This window comes from Crinia signifera, chromosome 19 (assembly GCF_055691185.1).
Source record: "Crinia signifera chromosome 19, ASM5569118v1, whole genome shotgun sequence".
In the NCBI taxonomy this organism is placed as follows: domain Eukaryota; kingdom Metazoa; phylum Chordata; class Amphibia; order Anura; family Myobatrachidae; genus Crinia; species Crinia signifera.
In genome coordinates, this window is record NC_139226.1 from 108,875,188 (window position 1) to 108,892,534 (window position 17,347).

Here is a 17,347-nt window from a genome sequence, read left to right on the forward strand (position 1 = left end):
GCATTGTATTATCTATATTTTAAACAGTCACAGTGTCCTATGTAAAATTCTAAATAACATGGTCTAATTTTAATGTTTGTTTTCCATGAATTACTTGTATATTGTAAAGCAAAAGATCATTTGAATAAAATATATTGATAAAAAAAAAAATAAAAAAAAAAATACCTTTCCCAATACAGATTATTTATTTACAGTTTCTTATAGTGCAGAGAGAGCTCTCTCTGGTAGCCACTGAGCCCCCTGCCCTCCTACACTGCCCCAGATGCCTCTGCGGCAGCCCTTGTGCTGAGGAGAGGATCACCATTTTTATCCAAGTAAGCATATATGTAAGCACCGTCGAGGGATCTTCCTGTCGTGTTTCCGTGCAGTCCCTGTAAAGATACCTTGATAAGTTTATCACACACCTTGTTTATGTAAGCGTTGATGTAAGTTTATACTTACTCGGAATGCACGTGGTGAACCCATAAGTTGATACCGAAATAACACCGGGCTGGAAAGGAGGAGAAAATAGCTTCCTTTGGAAACCTTTCCCAGATAAAACGCCATATTGTGATTTATTGTGGGGCTAATCGTGTTGTTTGTATATCATTTTGTATTTTATGTCAACGGAATACTGGAGTTTATGGACATTCCACACTACAGTACTGGATTGTATGATGCATAACATTTAATTAACTTATCCCAATACTGGGGCGCTTCACTATCTGTGTATTTATTGTGTTTCTATTTTCGACCTGATTGGTAATACCAGGTCTTAGTGTTAAACTGACTGTTTTTTTGCGCCGAAACAGTACCACCTCTTATTGTATTTTGTTTCTAATTACGTCCTGCAATTCTGTCAGGAAACAAAATGACAAAAGAGCGTTTCTTGTTCCAAAATGGCCGACGGGTCTTTTACAGATTACGAGGATGACAGACTTTAGTGCCTCCTTCTATGACCACTCTGCGGTTGATAAGTACTTCATACACGGTCATTGCTGCAATTCCCATTTAGCATTGTTTTTTGGACTTGCTGCATTATACAATGTTTGTTAAACTTTTGATAAATATTTCCTAAGCACTGGATTTTGTAAAAATACAATTGCATGAGCGGGCTCTGTGTTGCATGTGAGACTTGACTTGCGTGTGTGGTGTGCTCTTTCATTTTGACCAGTGAGTGAGCACTGTATAGGACTTTGTATGCTTAGATATATGCGAATAATAATTCTATTGTAAGGGAGCATGGTCATGCTTTCAGACAGAGACCTGAAGACCAGGTCCAACCTTTTGCATATAGGTTGGTTAGTCCGATTTTTCCTTAAATTTTGTAAATATCTGAGGAAACGTTGTTTGTACATCCCGCTGAGGTAAGATTCACTATCTGTGGTGAAATGAGACACACACGGGGAAAGTACAGCATGTGCATTTAATGTTCATACAAAAACAGGCTGACCGGCTTCACACATTGCATACAAAAGCCAACAACACAAAGAATGCCATCCAAGTAAATAAATAAAATAAATTTATACAGATTTATAAAACAAAAATAAATATTACTAATTGCAATAGAGGAACTTTATGTCATTATGTTTGCATAGGATCAAGAGCATATCAGATTTTATCACTTTAAAAAACTTGTAAAAATATTTTTTTGTTCATTTATATATAAATGTGTATAAATATAGGGATCAGTTTCTCTATATTGTTTACACAGCTTTATGTACAAATATTTAATGTGTGTTTAGATGTATTAGAACAAAAGTACCCAATTGTTTTAGTCTATCAAAAACCAGACTTTTTACCCTAGTGGACATATTTGGTACTACAACGTGCATATAGTACTAGGTTAACAAATGTTCAAGCATAGTTTTTCCATTTGCCAGCACAAGACTAATGACCAGTTATTATGGGCTATGGAACCTGGTCCAAAATAATTAATTACAGTGAATGGCAAGACAATTTCCCACAATTCTCTGCTGGAACTTAAACTAAAGTGTCCAACCGAACAGCAGAATAAATTGTATGGTCTTGTCCAGCTGCAGTCAGACTATACAGTGCATTCTGCAGATTGTGAACCTACAACTACAAGGAGGAATAATATTCTGCAGCGTTAACAAAACAAAGCAGAGTGCGAACAGTGTAACAAAGGAACATCTCATCTTCTTAAAACGTCCTGTTCTGTCACAAATCTAGAGTTGCATGCGGTGTTGCAGCCATTTTGGATCTACATTTTAATAGTGTATCTAACATAATCAATAATAGAATGTACAACAGTCATAGCACCAATGCTATGTCCCCTGACTGTCAGCACAATAGTGTGCATTGTGTATTTAAGACCATGTTTATTTAGACAATAAGCCCATTGTGTATTTTTGCAGCAATCAAACTTGCTAATATTATTCCCTGATACCGTATCAAAAATATCAGTGTGCATGTAAATATACATGATATATAGAAATGTTTTATATAATTTTTGTACTTCTGTAAATAGTTTTTCATAGTCAAGTGGGGGACACTGGAACAATGGGGTACAGATGTGTTGGTAGGAGTTGGGACACTTTAAGAAAAAAATATTGGATGTAGTCCAAGCTACTTAAATATAAAACATTGCCTTCCGATAAGAATGAAAGGGTCAAAATCTAGATTTTGTAACTTTAAAGTAAAAAAAAAAGGATCTCCACCTCCCTCCCCATGACCTGATTCATAAGCTTTAGCATTTTTATATTTCAAATCAAAGTGTTCATGCCCATACCAATAAGTTATTATATTTCAAGGGTGGCTGGACAGAAACAACATGGCTTTTAACAGATATCTCTGAAGATGCAGACCCTCTGAACAGGAGTACTTAAGCCCAGACTGTCCAGTGAGTAATTTAGAATGACATTTGGGCCAGGTAAAGAACTGTCAAAGATTTAGCCCTAGAAATACAGGTACTGGTCGTTTTTGTCAGACATTTTGAAAAAGGGGAGCAAAATGAATCTGACCTAGAACCTATTTTAGAAGAAAAGGAACTATACACTACCAGACAATCATCCAGACTCCCCCTTGCCTTCAAATGTTACATTATTGCTTCACCCAATCTAACCATGCCTCCTAACTCCCAACCATGCCTCCTAACGCCCAATCCAACCATGCCTCCTAACGCTCAACTCCAACCATGCCTCCTAACACCCAACCATGCCTAACGACCAACCCAACCATGCCTTCTAACGCTCAACTCAACCATGCCTCCTAACACCCAATCCAACCATGCCTCCTAACGCCCAATCCAACCATGCCTCCTAACGCCCAATCCAACCATGCCTTCTAACGCCCAATCCAACCATGCCTTCTAACGCCCAATCCAACCATGCCTCCTAACGCCCAATCCAACCATGCCTCCTAACGCCCAATCCAACCATGCCTTCTAACGCCCAATCCAACCATGCCTTCTAACGCTCAACCATGCCTCCTAACGCCCAACCGTGCCTTCTAACGCTCAACTCAACCATACCTAATAAAGCCCAATCCAACCATGCCTTCTAACGCCCAACCCAACCATGCCTCCTAACGCCCAACCCAACCATGCCTCCTAACGCCCAATCCAACCATGCCTCCTAACGCCCAATCCAACCATGCCTTCTAACGCCCAATCCAACCATGCCTCCTAACGCCCAATCCAACCATGCCTTCTAACGCCCAACCCAACCATGCCTCCTAACGCCCAACCCAACCATGCCTCCTAACGCCAAACCCAACCATGCCTCCTAACACCCAATCTAAATATGCCTTCTAACACCCAAGCCTCTGGAATCCCCAATTCTGCTCCCCTCTCCATTTACATGTCTATACACAGCCCATCCTGCCTGATTGCTCCCTACTACGATCTCTATGTAATTGGGTCATCCAAAAACTGTAATTAATATAGTTTGTGAACTTGTCAGTTCAGTCTGCTCAATAATGTACTTGGGATTTTATTAAGACCTGCGATCAGATAGTCGCCACCCTTCCAGAGTGATATCCCACCCTGTGCACGCCTGTCATATGCTTTTGAAAATACAGCAGATCGGCAATTAGCTGCAAATCCATTCGCAACTCACGCACCATCGAAGGATTTCTCCTGCAGTCTGTGCGTAGCCGAGGACCTACTCATCCAGTGCAATAGAAACCGGCTGATCACAGCGATCAGCTCTGAATACCCCCATTGTAATTCTGCTGGATGTTGCCTCCACTCTGCACAGGCCTGTGGTTTCTTATTAATAAAATATAACATTAACATAACATCATCACAAAAGTGATTATTCTATCACAGATAGAGTACAAACAAATAAACAGTATATAATAAAAATAATAAAAACAAATAACTATGAATTAAAACGATTGAAGAACACACAAGAATGCCTTTGGCAGCCTAACCAAAAAGCATTCCGCTCCTGCTGGCCTCTCAAATGGGAGATATAGATGGAGGAACGTGGACTTTTTTTCCTGAGGTGTCCTAAGTCTAATAGCACTTGTATGCCCATTATTCCATTATCCCCGATTGGATATGCATACTCAGTGTCATTAATAAATTATGGAACCTACATGAAAGTAATTTGTGTTGGTCCCTCCTCCCGCAGAAGATAGCAAAGATTGTCATGGTGCCATCATTTACAGTAATTGCTACACAATTATGTCACCTGTGCCACATATTTATATGTGGCACAGAAATGTGTTGCCAGACACTGGACTGAAGTCTCTTGTTCATAGTGGGTGGTATGGATCCCAGTGACTCAAGCACATAGCACAGTTTACACCCATTGATACATACCATTGTTGCTATAGTTACCACAGCCCTTAGCAGCATTAATATTTAAAGCGTAGAAAAATAGTATTTGCATATTTGTGAATGTGCTGACAGTGCAGCATCTCTGCATTCCGTGGGGAGACGCCGTATCCTGCTGCCGGGAATAATCACCGCTATGGTCTCTGAAGACTTCATCAGTCCAAGTGAAGGCCAAACATTGATCTGTAAGTTTGCTTTCTGGTCAATACAATCTACACCATTATTTACACATGAAAAGTTTCCGGTATAATTCTTTGGAATCTACTATCCTGATAAATGGTTCATTCACCAATGCAGATCAATATACAGTCATTTATGAAACCATTTCATCTGTGCTAGTTTAGCACTGGCATGTGACCTGGGAAGTAAAGTTCACAATCACAGTGTTGTGTGTATCGCAGAATATTGATACATAGCTCTCATCTGTGTTCCCACACTAGGTCTACTAGTAATGATATACTTTGATTTGATCGTTTTCATCCAGCCCCAGTTGCACAAGTCCTTTCCCTGTAGGAGATCTGCTTACACGTGACGACAGTGGGCTGCACAGTGCATTCAGTCAAGGAAACACAATGCAGGATGAGGACAGAAAATGTAACGCTCTTTACAAACTACCAACCAAAAGCCACAAGCAGACAATTAGCAAGATTCACACAGTGGTTAGCATTGCTGCCTCTCAAACTGGGGTCATCTGTTCAATTCGCTCCAGGTCTTATCAGTCTGGAGCTAGTATGGACTCTCAATGATTTATTGGGTTTCATGTATGTATGAATGTATGTATGTATGTATGTATGTATGTCAATTGAGACTTTGGTTGTGTTTTTCAAATAATTCAATGTGTGACGGTTTCTTATAAATAAAAAAGTTTTTAATAAAATAAAATATACTATTCAGATACCTTAAAGACTGGCTACTCACGAACCATACTTATGCTAACACCACCCTAGAACAAAACTTTCGGTACTTCTTTACTTTCACGGCGCCACTAGAAATCGCGGTCATCGCGGGCATTGAATGCACTAAAAATCGGGTGCGACGCGATGCCCGCGATGCCCGCGATTTCCCATAGGGACCAATGTTAAATTTCTCAATGGACACGATTTTCTGTTCAATGCCTCAATTGACACGATTTTTCCATAGGAAACAATGTTAAATGGCCCACAGAGGCCAAATAGGCACCCTCAAGTGTGAAATGACCCCCACAATTGTTAACGCCACCCCACGATCAACGTCAACCCGAAGCGTGGCGAGCACAGCGAGCCCGCGAGGGGCGGCGGTACGCGTCCTCCGACCTTTTCATGCCCTACTATCCACTAGGGCGTGGAGTGAGAATAGAATAGTGTGGCGAGCGCAGCGAGCCACCGAGCCCGAAGCGTGGCGAGCGCAGCGAGCCCCGCGAGGGGACGCGGATACCTTCACAGGTAAACGCGTCCCTTCGCGGGCTTCACAGGTATCCGCGTGCGCTCGCCACGCTTCGGGCTCGGTGGCTCGCTGCGCTCGCCACACTATTCTATTCTCACTCCACGCCCTAGTGGATAGTAGGGCATGAAAAGGTCGGAGGACGCGTACCGCCGCCGCTCGCCACGCTTCGGGTTGACGTTGATCGTGGGGTGGCGTTAACAACTTGAGGGTGCCTATTTGGCCTCTGTGGGCCATTTAACATTGTTTCCTATGGGAAAATCGTGTCAATTGAGGCATTGAACAGAAAATCGTGTCCATTGAGAAATTTAACATTGGTCCCTATGGGAAATCGCGGGCATCGCGGGCATCGCGTCGCACCCGATTTTTTAGTGCATTCAATGCCCGCGATGACCGCGATTTCCTATCTGTCCTAATCTAGTGGCGCCGTGAAAGTAAAGAAGTACCTTACTTTCTACCCCGTACCTCCCTAATTGCCTTCCTACACCTAGAAGATAGGGACATCCCTCCGGAAATACACCTCAATCCCCTCCTGATGTCAGTCCGTAAATTATGACTAACTTTACGCCACTCTTTTCACTTGAATCCAAATCATTCCATACATCTACCATTCGTATGAAACCCTCAATTCCAAGAAGGTAACGCCCCACCCCTCTTTACGAGTTGGAACAATGCAGGACTATATAGAGTCGGACAGCTAATAGACACCCACACTCACAAACCACTCACTTTTTCAGCAGCTTCTAAAGATTTTCCAGTGATAACCACCTTTAACCTAAACTTTATTCAGGCCCAATCGTACGCAGACAAAATTTCCAAACTTATCCCGGAAAGGGATTGGAATAATGACCTTGACAATGTACTCTTGGCTCCCCCCCTGCCCAAAAAAGCGATCTCTACTTACTATAAATTCCTCCGGAAACCTCTCGACTATTCATCACAACGCACAGGCCTCAACCAATGGTTGGAACACTTCCCTTCCTTAACGACAGACACTCTGTTAAAGACCTTACAGACCTCAATCACGACATTCTTAATGGCCAAATTCTCGGAAATTTACCTAAACATTTTCCACCGATCATACATTTCTCCCTCACGTGGGTTTCAGATGCAAATTCTGGACTCTCCAGGATGCACCAGGTGTAATAGCCCCAAGGCAGACTTATACCACTGCTTCTGGGCTTGCCCGCTGGTGAAGAAATTCTGGACCGACGTCCGTGACTTCGCTAACGAGCATTTGGTAAATTACATTCCGCTCACCCCAGAATGGGCCATATTTGGTATCCTCCCAGAAGAAATTAGAACCCCTAAACCCATCAAAAAACTAATGTTGGCAATTTCTTCGGCTGCCCGCAAAACGATCCTTCAAGTATGGATCCAAACCTCCCCTCCAGCCTTGGCAATGTTCAAAGATAAACTGTTCTTTATTTTCCACATGGATTGGCTGGAGGCCTCCCTCCAAAAGGACTCACGTACCAAACAGTTCTTTGCTACTTGGAACAGCTATATGGAAACTTTACCCATGTCAACCAAGCAAACTCTTCATCAATGTTTCAAAAATACCCGTTGGTACGAAGAACAGATGCTACTTAATGATCCTCCGCTAATCCTAGAATAAGGGGTTATCCTACTCCGTTATATTCAATACTTTGTACATGTTATAATAATGACAAGGAAACTTGTGAATACTATGTAACCTAATATCACCTTATGTATTTGTAAACTTGATGTCTGAACCACATGCCAGTATACGCAGCAACGTATCATGTTTTGAATTGATGCTTTGACACAATAAAAAGTTTTGAAAAAAAAAAATATATACATAGGGATGGCCATCGACCATCAATGATTCTAAAAAATCGATGGTTCATGGCTGATGTCGAATACTTTTGCCATCGATGGGGGAGAACCAGATGGTTTCCCTCCATCGATGGAACAGCAAAACAATGCTTTTTTTTTTTTTAAAGTACCGGGACACGGAGCATAGCTCCGCCCCCACCCCAGTGTTTTGATTGGCCCACAGGCCAATCAATCAAACACAATGGATGACCATCGATATCTAAAAATATCGATGGTCAGCCATTGCATAGTTTAGCACTATCGATGGCCAGTTGCAGAATTGCCATTGATGGCAACTATCAATGGCAACGATGGCCATCCCTAAATATACATATAAAATTTGGCCACATATAATAAATGAATGTGTAAGTCCCCTTTAAGACACTGTTAAACTCCTATATCCAGAATAAATATACTGGGAGGGATGTCTCTATTATAGAGCAGCGATATATTACCAAATATAGAACTCATCTGCTGTCGTACTGTATAACAGCAGATGAGTTCCGGTGAATTGTCCGGTAAACCTGGGTGGAAACGAAGTAATTGCTGCTGGTCCAATCCTTTGCAGATATGAAATTATGGATGACCCGGTAGAGAAAGTCAATCCTGTAGCCAGTGGAATGTTGGAAGGTATTGTAGCCATACTTCCTGTCTTCCCCCTCTGCATGAGGTTTGCTTAACTACAAAGGATTGGACCCGCAGCAATTACTTCATTTCCACCCAGGTTTACCGGACAATTCACCAGAACTCGTCTGCTGTTATTGCATTATTCATCTGGCTATCGGCCACCTGGTAATATATCGCTGCTATATAATAGAGACATCGTTCCCAGTATATTTATCCTGGATATAGGATAACAGTGTCTTAAAGGGACTTACATATTTTTAAATATAATAATTCATATATTATAGGTGTCAAAATGTTATATGTATTTTTATTTTATTAACATTTTTTATTTGAATATATATATATATATATATATATATATATATATATATATATATATATATATATAAAGAATTTTAAAAACTTTTTTATTTATAACAAACCGTCACACCTTGAATTGTTTGAGAAACGCAGCCATCGCTGGTTATTCTTTTTGCTTATTGTATACTTTTTAGGGACTGACTATCCCTTAACCAGCCGCAGTTAGCAGCGCACCTTATCATTATCAATTGAGACTTTGGGCCTGATTCAGCAAAGTGTTCCACTTATCGAGCCCAGAAACAACGCCCACTCGAACGTCCACTCCATCTTATTTCCAAAATGGAGTGAGCAGGATGCACAAGCAACTTCTGCTAACTAAAATATGTGGCATGTCTGTATCCAGTGTGTGTGACTGCTGCTGTATCTGCATATGAAATGGTACGTTACAATAAAACAGTGTAACATACAGTAGCATTTTGTATGTAGAAACTGCAGCAGTCACATACTGGATCCAGACATGCCGCGTATCATTTTAGTCGACAGAAGTTGCTTGTGCATCCTGTTCACGCCGTTTTGTTTGTGCTCTCTATTCTATTTTGCAAATAAGATGATACTTAACAGAAACAGTTGCAAAAAATACGCCCAGAGCTAGAGTCATGGAGAAGGGCTGTATGACACGAAAGGAGGCTAAATGTACATGGACGCATATGTATATGGGGGTTAATAACTACAATAAATACAGGATACAGAATGATCTGCAGATGCCTCCCTGCAAACCACAAGCACTGACTACATTACTCTCATGAAGAAAGTCACTAGATCTGAGCGGGAGGCGGCACCTCACACACCTGGTGCTTGTCAGTATGTATTAACAAGGAAGGATACACTTTAGGATCATGTCTGTACTTCTCCAGCCATTTCTTGTTGGCATCAAGCATGGCCTGCATGCTGTATTTGTCTGTGTGCTGGGCATGTAGAGATGTCCTCTGCATCATTTTCAGCTGTTCCCTGCAGAAGAGACAATGCACATAATTCCCATATGTGATCTATAAGCAACCACAACGTACAGCCTGTACTATGCACTGCACAAATACCGCAAGAGTATATTTACATATATAACTATAAAGAGAGGAGTCAGTAACATACGGCAGCTCTCAGTGAGAAATGTAGGGCCTGTTTTATGGGCAAACAAACCAATCCCCAATAGGAGGGGATATTCCGCACCATCCCCACCATAGTTCTCATCCCCAAGCGCCAACTTGAAAGCAGTCAGTGGTCAACTCCCCAACCTGCAGTAAGACGTGCCAGGATGCCAATATCAAAGGGGTCTCAGCCAGGTCGCACCTGGGATGGACCCATGTACAAAATCCTGAGTGCGACCCGGCTTTGGGAGATGAAAGGAGTATAAGCTACCGAGCCCGAAGCGTGGCGAGTGCAGCGAGCCCCGCGGATACCTTCACAGGTAAACGCGTCCCTTCGCGGGCTTCACAGGTATCCGCGTCCGCTCGCCACGCTTCGGGCTCGGTGGCTCGCCACACTATTCTATTCTCAACTCCACACCGACGTGGATAGTGGGGGTATGAAAAGGTCGTAGGACGCGGGCTCGCTGCGCTCGCCACGCTTCGGGTTCACGTTGATCGTGGGGTGGCGTTAACAATTGTGGGGGCCATTTCACACTTTAGGGTGCCTATTTGGCCTCTGTGGGCCATTTAACATTGTTTCCTATGGAAAAATCGGGTCAATTGAGACATTTAACATTGTTCCCTATGGGAAATCGCGGGCATCGCGTCGCACCCGATTATTTAGTGCATTCAATGCCCGCGATGGGCGCCGTGCTAGGTAAAGAGTACCCATTATTTAATTGCCTGCAAGGTCTCTGTCTTATGGCCTTCACTATTAACCATTTAACAACTATTGCACATTGACTTCTTTCAGATGGAAGAGCAGCTGTGGGGTGCACACAGGGAAGGTGAGGGGCTTCTATTTTTTAAATTTGCCCGGCAACTGCTAATCTATGCCCCAGCGGGGTGCTGCAAGACTAACTGATCTGCAGTTAGTGGCAACAGGGCAGCGCTGGAGGAGGGAACGAGAGGGGCAGGGAGGTCCCTTTGTAAGCAGAAGCTGCTGGAAGGCTCTATAGCAGCTGCCTCCTAGTGGGATTTCTGACTGGTGGCATCTGACCATGTCAGGGAAAGCCCAGCCTAGTGCGGTCACAACATCACCCACAAAGGACGTTTCTATCCTGCCTAGGTCCCTGCCCTGCAATCTCTGTTTCCAAAAGCACAAATAGAGCTTTAAGTGTATACCTGCTGGCATATTATCAGAATAGCAAAGTAGGGGAGGTGCGGCATAGGAACAATTGCCCAAACCCTGTGTACTGCTAGGCCACATAATCGTCACACTACCAATGTATATAGTGCTTTGTACACAGGTTCCAAGACCATCACAGGACCATCCTGATTGGGATAGGTGCAAATATGTGAATGACTTACCCGGCAGAAACGTATCCTAATTTATTCTCTGTGTGTGGAGGTTGGTCCCCGAGTAAAGGCACGCCCGCTGGGAAACCAATAAAGATATACAGTTCAGCCATTGTTGGTAAGCAATCGTTTCTGCCAAAAGGGAACTTTCTAAAGGCCAGATGTATCAAGCTTCAAAAAGTGATAAAGCTGAGAGTGATAAACAGCCAGCCAATCAGCTCCTACCTGTCAGGTTACAGGCTGGGTTTGAAAAATGACAGGTAGGAGCTGATTGGCTGGTTGTTTATCACTCTCAGCTTTATCACTTTTTGAAGCTTGATACATCTGGCACGAAAAGGTAAATTTCTTATTTATGTGTTAGAACCAAGAACACATGCATGCGAGGAAGCCAATCAGCAGCACAGTTATCCATATTTTCAGGGAATGCAGTCATGCCTGTGCGTCTCTAGGCAAAGTGACAACACCAGTAATGCACCACTGGAAACACAAACTGCTGGCAGATGGTAACTGGGCATCGTACATTTTTAAGAGAACAAAAAAAGGTCATTATCACAGGCCACCATAGGTAATTATTCCCTTTGTTCATGGTTGCACTGTTCTCCCAAATTAAAAACTGGTTCCATATTTAATAACAGACAAGGAGGAAAGCGGATATGATCAGTGCAATACAGAAAGATGTCTCTGTGAAACAGTCAGACATACGCAGTCTCTACTTGTCTCACCTGTAATCTGTATACTGTAATCTGTAGACTGTTATCTCTACTTGTCTCACCTGTAATCTGTAGACGGTTATCTCTACTTGTCTCACCTGTAATCTGTATACTGTAATCTCTACTTGTCTCACCTGTAATCTGTATACTGTAATCTCTACTTGTCTCACCTGTAATCTGTAGACTGTTATCTCTACTTGTCTCACCTGTAATCTGTAGACTGTAATCTCTACTTGTCTCACCTGTAATCTGTAGACTGTTATCTCTACTTGTCTCACCTGTAATCTGTATACTGTAATATCTACTTGTCTCACCTGTAATCTGTATACAGTAATCTCTGCTTGTCTCATCTGTAATCTGTAGACTGTAAATTCTACTTGTCTCACCTGTAATCTGTATACTGTAATGTCTACTTGTCTCACCTGTAATCTGTAGACTGTTATCTCTACTTGTCTCACCTGTAATCTGTAGACTGTTATCTCTACTTGTCTCACCTGTAATCTGTAGACTGTTATCTCTACTTGTCTCACCTGTAATCTGTAGACTGTAGTCTCTACTTGCCTCACCTGTAATCTGTAGACTGTAATCTCTACTTGTCTCACCTGTAATCTGTATACTGTAATCTCTGCTTGCCTCACCTGGAAAATACTTGCGCCATTTCTCCATCATCATAGAATCCACTGACTGAGTAGCAGAGGAAGGTGCTGAATGAAGATTTGGGTGGAGACCAGGACTCCAGGCCCACTGAGAGGGTGAATGGGGGCCAATCTGAGGGTTAAATCTAGACATGGATGTATAGGTAGAAAGAGGAATGCCCCTCATTGGTGGAGGCTGGTTGTGTAAATGGTGGATGCTGTTAGAGTCAGATGTTGGACCCAGTGATGATAATACATTATTGAGCTCATCGGTAATGTGACGCAGTGACTCTGTTAGATGCTGGACCTTCAGTGGCAGGCATCTCTGTGTGCCCAGCACATCATCTGCTGAGACAAGAAAGGGATATGAGACACTAGCTATGGGTACTACACTGACAGACCAGACAATGTGTATACAGTATATACCTGAATGTAGGTGATAGAGCTGTAATGCAGGTGATAAGTGTGACATACAGATGTGTCCTCATACATCATTTTGCACTATGAGGATGATTCAGAGCCCCTCGCTGCGGACCTAATTCGCTCCCCTGTCCGTCAGTTGGGGTGTCCCTGAGTCAGGGTTTCACACTCGCCGTTCGCTCAGTGGTGGATGGGAAGGGGGTGGGCATAGGGCAGAAACAGGGGAATGCACATAACCACATGATGTCAGCCCCCGCCCTCTTTTCAGCCATTTCTGTCCAGAATAAAGGTAAGTATACAGTAGCAATAGTTTTCCTCCGTGCGGCAGCATGCAGGTGGTTGTGTAAGCGTATACATCCACTCGCATGCTAGGGAGGGGATTCGGGCGCTGGGGACAAATGTTCGGCCGGGCAGAATTTGCCTGCTTGGTAGGCTGCGAATACACAGGTCTGAATAACCCCCTCTGGCCATAGACTCTGCTAGTTTCCATACGACTCACCAGAAGACTGTGATGATTCAATTGCTATGCGGCAATTGTACAGTATATCTGTGTGCGACAGAGTCACTGAATCTGTGCACCAAGTGCTAAAAAGTAGCTTTACAATACACGTGCAGATGTGCTCCATATATACGGACTCAGTCACACACAATGGAGCTTATTCAGGTCTATTTGCAGATTGCCTGCATTCGCGCAGGGTCCGATGGTTACGCTGTATGTGCGTGTGCATTTCTGCGCATATGCATACACAGGGTGCGTGCACCCACGGCGAACAATTTGTTTGCCCGGTGCACACTCCCAACACAGCGGGTGGGGGGCGGAGAGGGGCGTGGGGCACCGGGCAGCCCTATTAGCATATGGGGTTCTCATGCTAATGAGGCTGTGACATGGGGGGAGGGGGTGTTGATGACATCACTGAATGTCAACTGCCCGGCCATTTCCTCCCCAGCGTGCACGCATATGTAAGGTTGCTGAGAACTACCTTACTTATGCGTGCACCTTCCACATATTTCGATGGTTGGCGACCATCGAAAAACATGGGAGGTTCTCCCTGCCCTGTGAATGGATGTTACTGTGTAACATCCATGCACAGGCCCCTGCGAGTGAGTCGCCCTTGAGAATGGGTGGCGTGGTTTGATTGACTCGCAATGGTGCAAATTTGCATCCGAGCAAGTGTCATATCAAATTAAACAGCAGTCTCCTTGGCGAAAGACAGCCGTCTGGCGCTCACAGAGTTGGCTTCTCATTAGCGCCAGGCATCTCACACTGTGTGGCATATTAAGGTGTAGATGCACGATGACACCTCTGTATCTAAAAACAGATCACAAGGTTAATCGGTGAAAAAACGTAAAAGCATTTGAAAACTTTCAGCTGCTGTGTGGGAATAGTTAGGACTAAAATTGTTGCAACACATGCAGACAAATAACCAATCATTTGTGAGGTCAGCACAAACCATTTACCCAGATGAAGACCATGAACACCAGCTGCGATAAATTTTGATCTTTCCCACAGTGGGCCGAATTCAAGTGTGATCGCAAAGCGGCTATTGCACACAAATCGTATGTTCAGTAGGAAAACATCTATCTGACCCGTGTATATGGCAGGATGAACGCTTCTGGGGGTGGCAAAGGGGAGTGCAGGCATGATATGGCCAATCAGATGGTGTTTTCTGGGCATGCATAAATTAGCATCTCATTTGCTACTGTGGATCCCTGGTCATCCCAGGAGATTAGCTCAGCCGGCGCAAAAACAACGGTGCTCAGAATCTGCGCTGCGACCTAATCTGCACGGAGGAAACCAATATATCAGCAGTTGTACGCCGTCAGAAGGAAATGATGTGACAGCAGTAGGCGTCCCTATGCTCAGGTTAGCCTCTGCCATATTGAAAAATAATCACGATTGCGTTCGGCAAAAGATAGCACCAGCATTCGTGAGAACATCCACATCCGACTTCAGAGCGGAGTCTTACATTTATTCATGTCCAGGCTCGTCGCGCTGCTGGTGTCATCCGAGTCACTGACATCAAACGTCACCACTTTCTTATTTCTTAAGCCTTTCAGAGTATCTTCCGAGACCTGCGAAATGATGGCACAAAGAGGCGTTCGACAGAGACACATTTCAGCAACAAAGGAAATGATTGCAGATGGGTTTTAATAACCAGAATCTTCACAGTTTTCTCATAAGACTAACAGATACAACCGATAAACGTCCCCAATATATAAGTACATGGATGGGATTACAGGATAGGTTTGTATACCTGTATACCTGTTGGGAAGAAGGTAGTAGAACGAGCACGGACTTTCCACTGCACTTTTTGTTTAACAAAGTTCAGTATTTTCTCAAAACCAGCTAACGCCATGTCCCAAAGCTGCGCGGTTTATTCTGCATTTATAGACCACACAGCCAAAACGATTCTCTTGGTTTATATTAAAGCCCTTTTTAAATTGTGCATTACACCCCCTCTGCGCTCTCTTTGGCTGCAGTGTGCCAAGCCCACCATCTGCTGCAGTCCTGCAGTCCCTTGGAGAATGACAGAGATAAAGTCCCTTGGTGCTCCGGAATAGTCTGAAAACAAATAAATGACCAGATGTGGGGCTATATTATCAGTAGGTAAAGCAACCCCCTCAGGCTGTAGCGCAGAGGATAATACAGCCAGGCAGCTGGAAAACAGGGAACATAACCACTGAAACAGAAGAAGGAATCGGTGCTATATCGGAAGATATATTTAGATTTTTAGTGATGGTTCTTATGTCCTGACTCTCCCTTTGTACAGATTCCTTTCTTTTTTTTCTTTACTTTTTTTATATTTTCGTTTGTACCATTTTTATGTGTACCGTATATATATTTCTTGACAAAGGATGGTGCTACCAATCTCTGATTGTGTGTACGATTTAATCAGAAAGAAAGAAGAATGGCAGAGAGATGTTAGGTGCACACTAGGAATTTTCTATCTGTTCAACGGATTGTCCACATACTTTAAAATCTCTTCATTTTATTCAAAAATGATTAAAAATGGCTACCGATTGTATATCCCCTTTAAGGCAACAAGAAGAATAGAGCGTTTATTAATCAATACTTGCAATCGAATGAAATATTAATATACAGGGAGACCACAGAAAAACCACAGAGGCAAAATGTAGCGAATTCCAAAAAGCTACAGAGCTAATGACAGTGGAATGTAAGCTAAATTGTAGCAACATATGAAAGAGTTGGCACCATGCCCAGAATGGAGAGTGAATTACAAATGAAACACAGATACAGTTTGGTAACAATAATCAGTCACCATAAAATAAATATCAAAGAGGATTTGAGGGCAAATAATCCATGTAATAAGAACAGAGCAAGCACCTAAATACATATTTCCCCTACCAGGGGGAAGAACACTTAACAAATAACAATAAGTGGTGCATGATACAGCTGAAAATACCATAAAGATAAGATACACATCAGAACACTCTAATCTAACAAAAAACTTTTTTAATTCACAACTCCCCCCCCCCTCAGTGGGGAGAGGGAGTGAGAGGACAGGCTGCTGCCTCTATTTCCAGCTGAGCTGACTCTGCTCAGTGCCGTGTGCGGATGTGCTGACCTGGTGAGAGAGACGTCTGCAGTAGCAGCCTATCCTCTCTCTCCCTCTTGTTTATTTTTATTTATACAGGGCATGGCCCCGCCCCCTCCCAGAAGCCCCTCAGTTTTACTGGGGCCAGGACGAACTGTCAGGGTCCCTGGGTGTGATAAACAGAGGCGGAGTACTAAATGAGAAGCATAGTGTCAGGAATGTATTGGGAGTTCCTAGCAGTGTCTATTCTAGAGCATGGAGATGGTCTGTCTCATGGGCGTGTCACATGGCTGGCTGTACACTCAGGCACTCACACTGGAGGTACATACTCTGATGCACAACCTGCACTTAGCATGGGTGTGTGGCAAGCGTCAATGGTAGCATCTAAAGCCTCCCACAGTGAGTGTCCCAGTACTTTCCGATTCCAGTATGGCATAACATTGGAAATGTGACCACAGCAGCAGCATGCGCCTCTGAATCAGCCCATTTTGAGTAGTGTTTAGTATACAGTAAAGGATTTGTTTTACATGACAGGAATTAGTATGAAACATTCCCCAGTGGCACTCTGATAGCACGT

General features: G+C 43.3%; 1 protein-coding gene across 6 annotated transcripts in view; it reads right to left on the reverse strand.

The window, feature by feature from the left end:
• Window positions 1–1,386: 1,386 nt before the first annotated feature.
• Window positions 1,387–17,347, reverse strand: part of CEP164 (centrosomal protein 164) — a 61,624-nt gene continuing 45,663 nt past the window's right edge. For 4 of the 6 annotated variants that reach the window (XM_083163145.1, XM_083163147.1, XM_083163149.1 and 1 more), the window contains 5 exons: window positions 15,181–15,286; window positions 12,797–13,141; window positions 11,461–11,527; window positions 9,854–9,976; window positions 1,387–5,325 (listed from right to left, as the gene is read on the reverse strand). In XM_083163145.1, coding sequence (XP_083019271.1) covers window positions 5,229–5,325; window positions 9,854–9,976; window positions 11,461–11,527; window positions 12,797–13,141; window positions 15,181–15,286 — 738 coding nt within the window. In that variant the 3' untranslated portion in view covers window positions 1,387–5,228. The remainder of the gene's footprint in view (window positions 5,326–9,853; window positions 9,977–11,460; window positions 11,528–12,796; window positions 13,142–15,180; window positions 15,287–17,347) is intronic. The other 2 variants (XM_083163148.1, XM_083163146.1) reach the window with 2 other exon arrangements.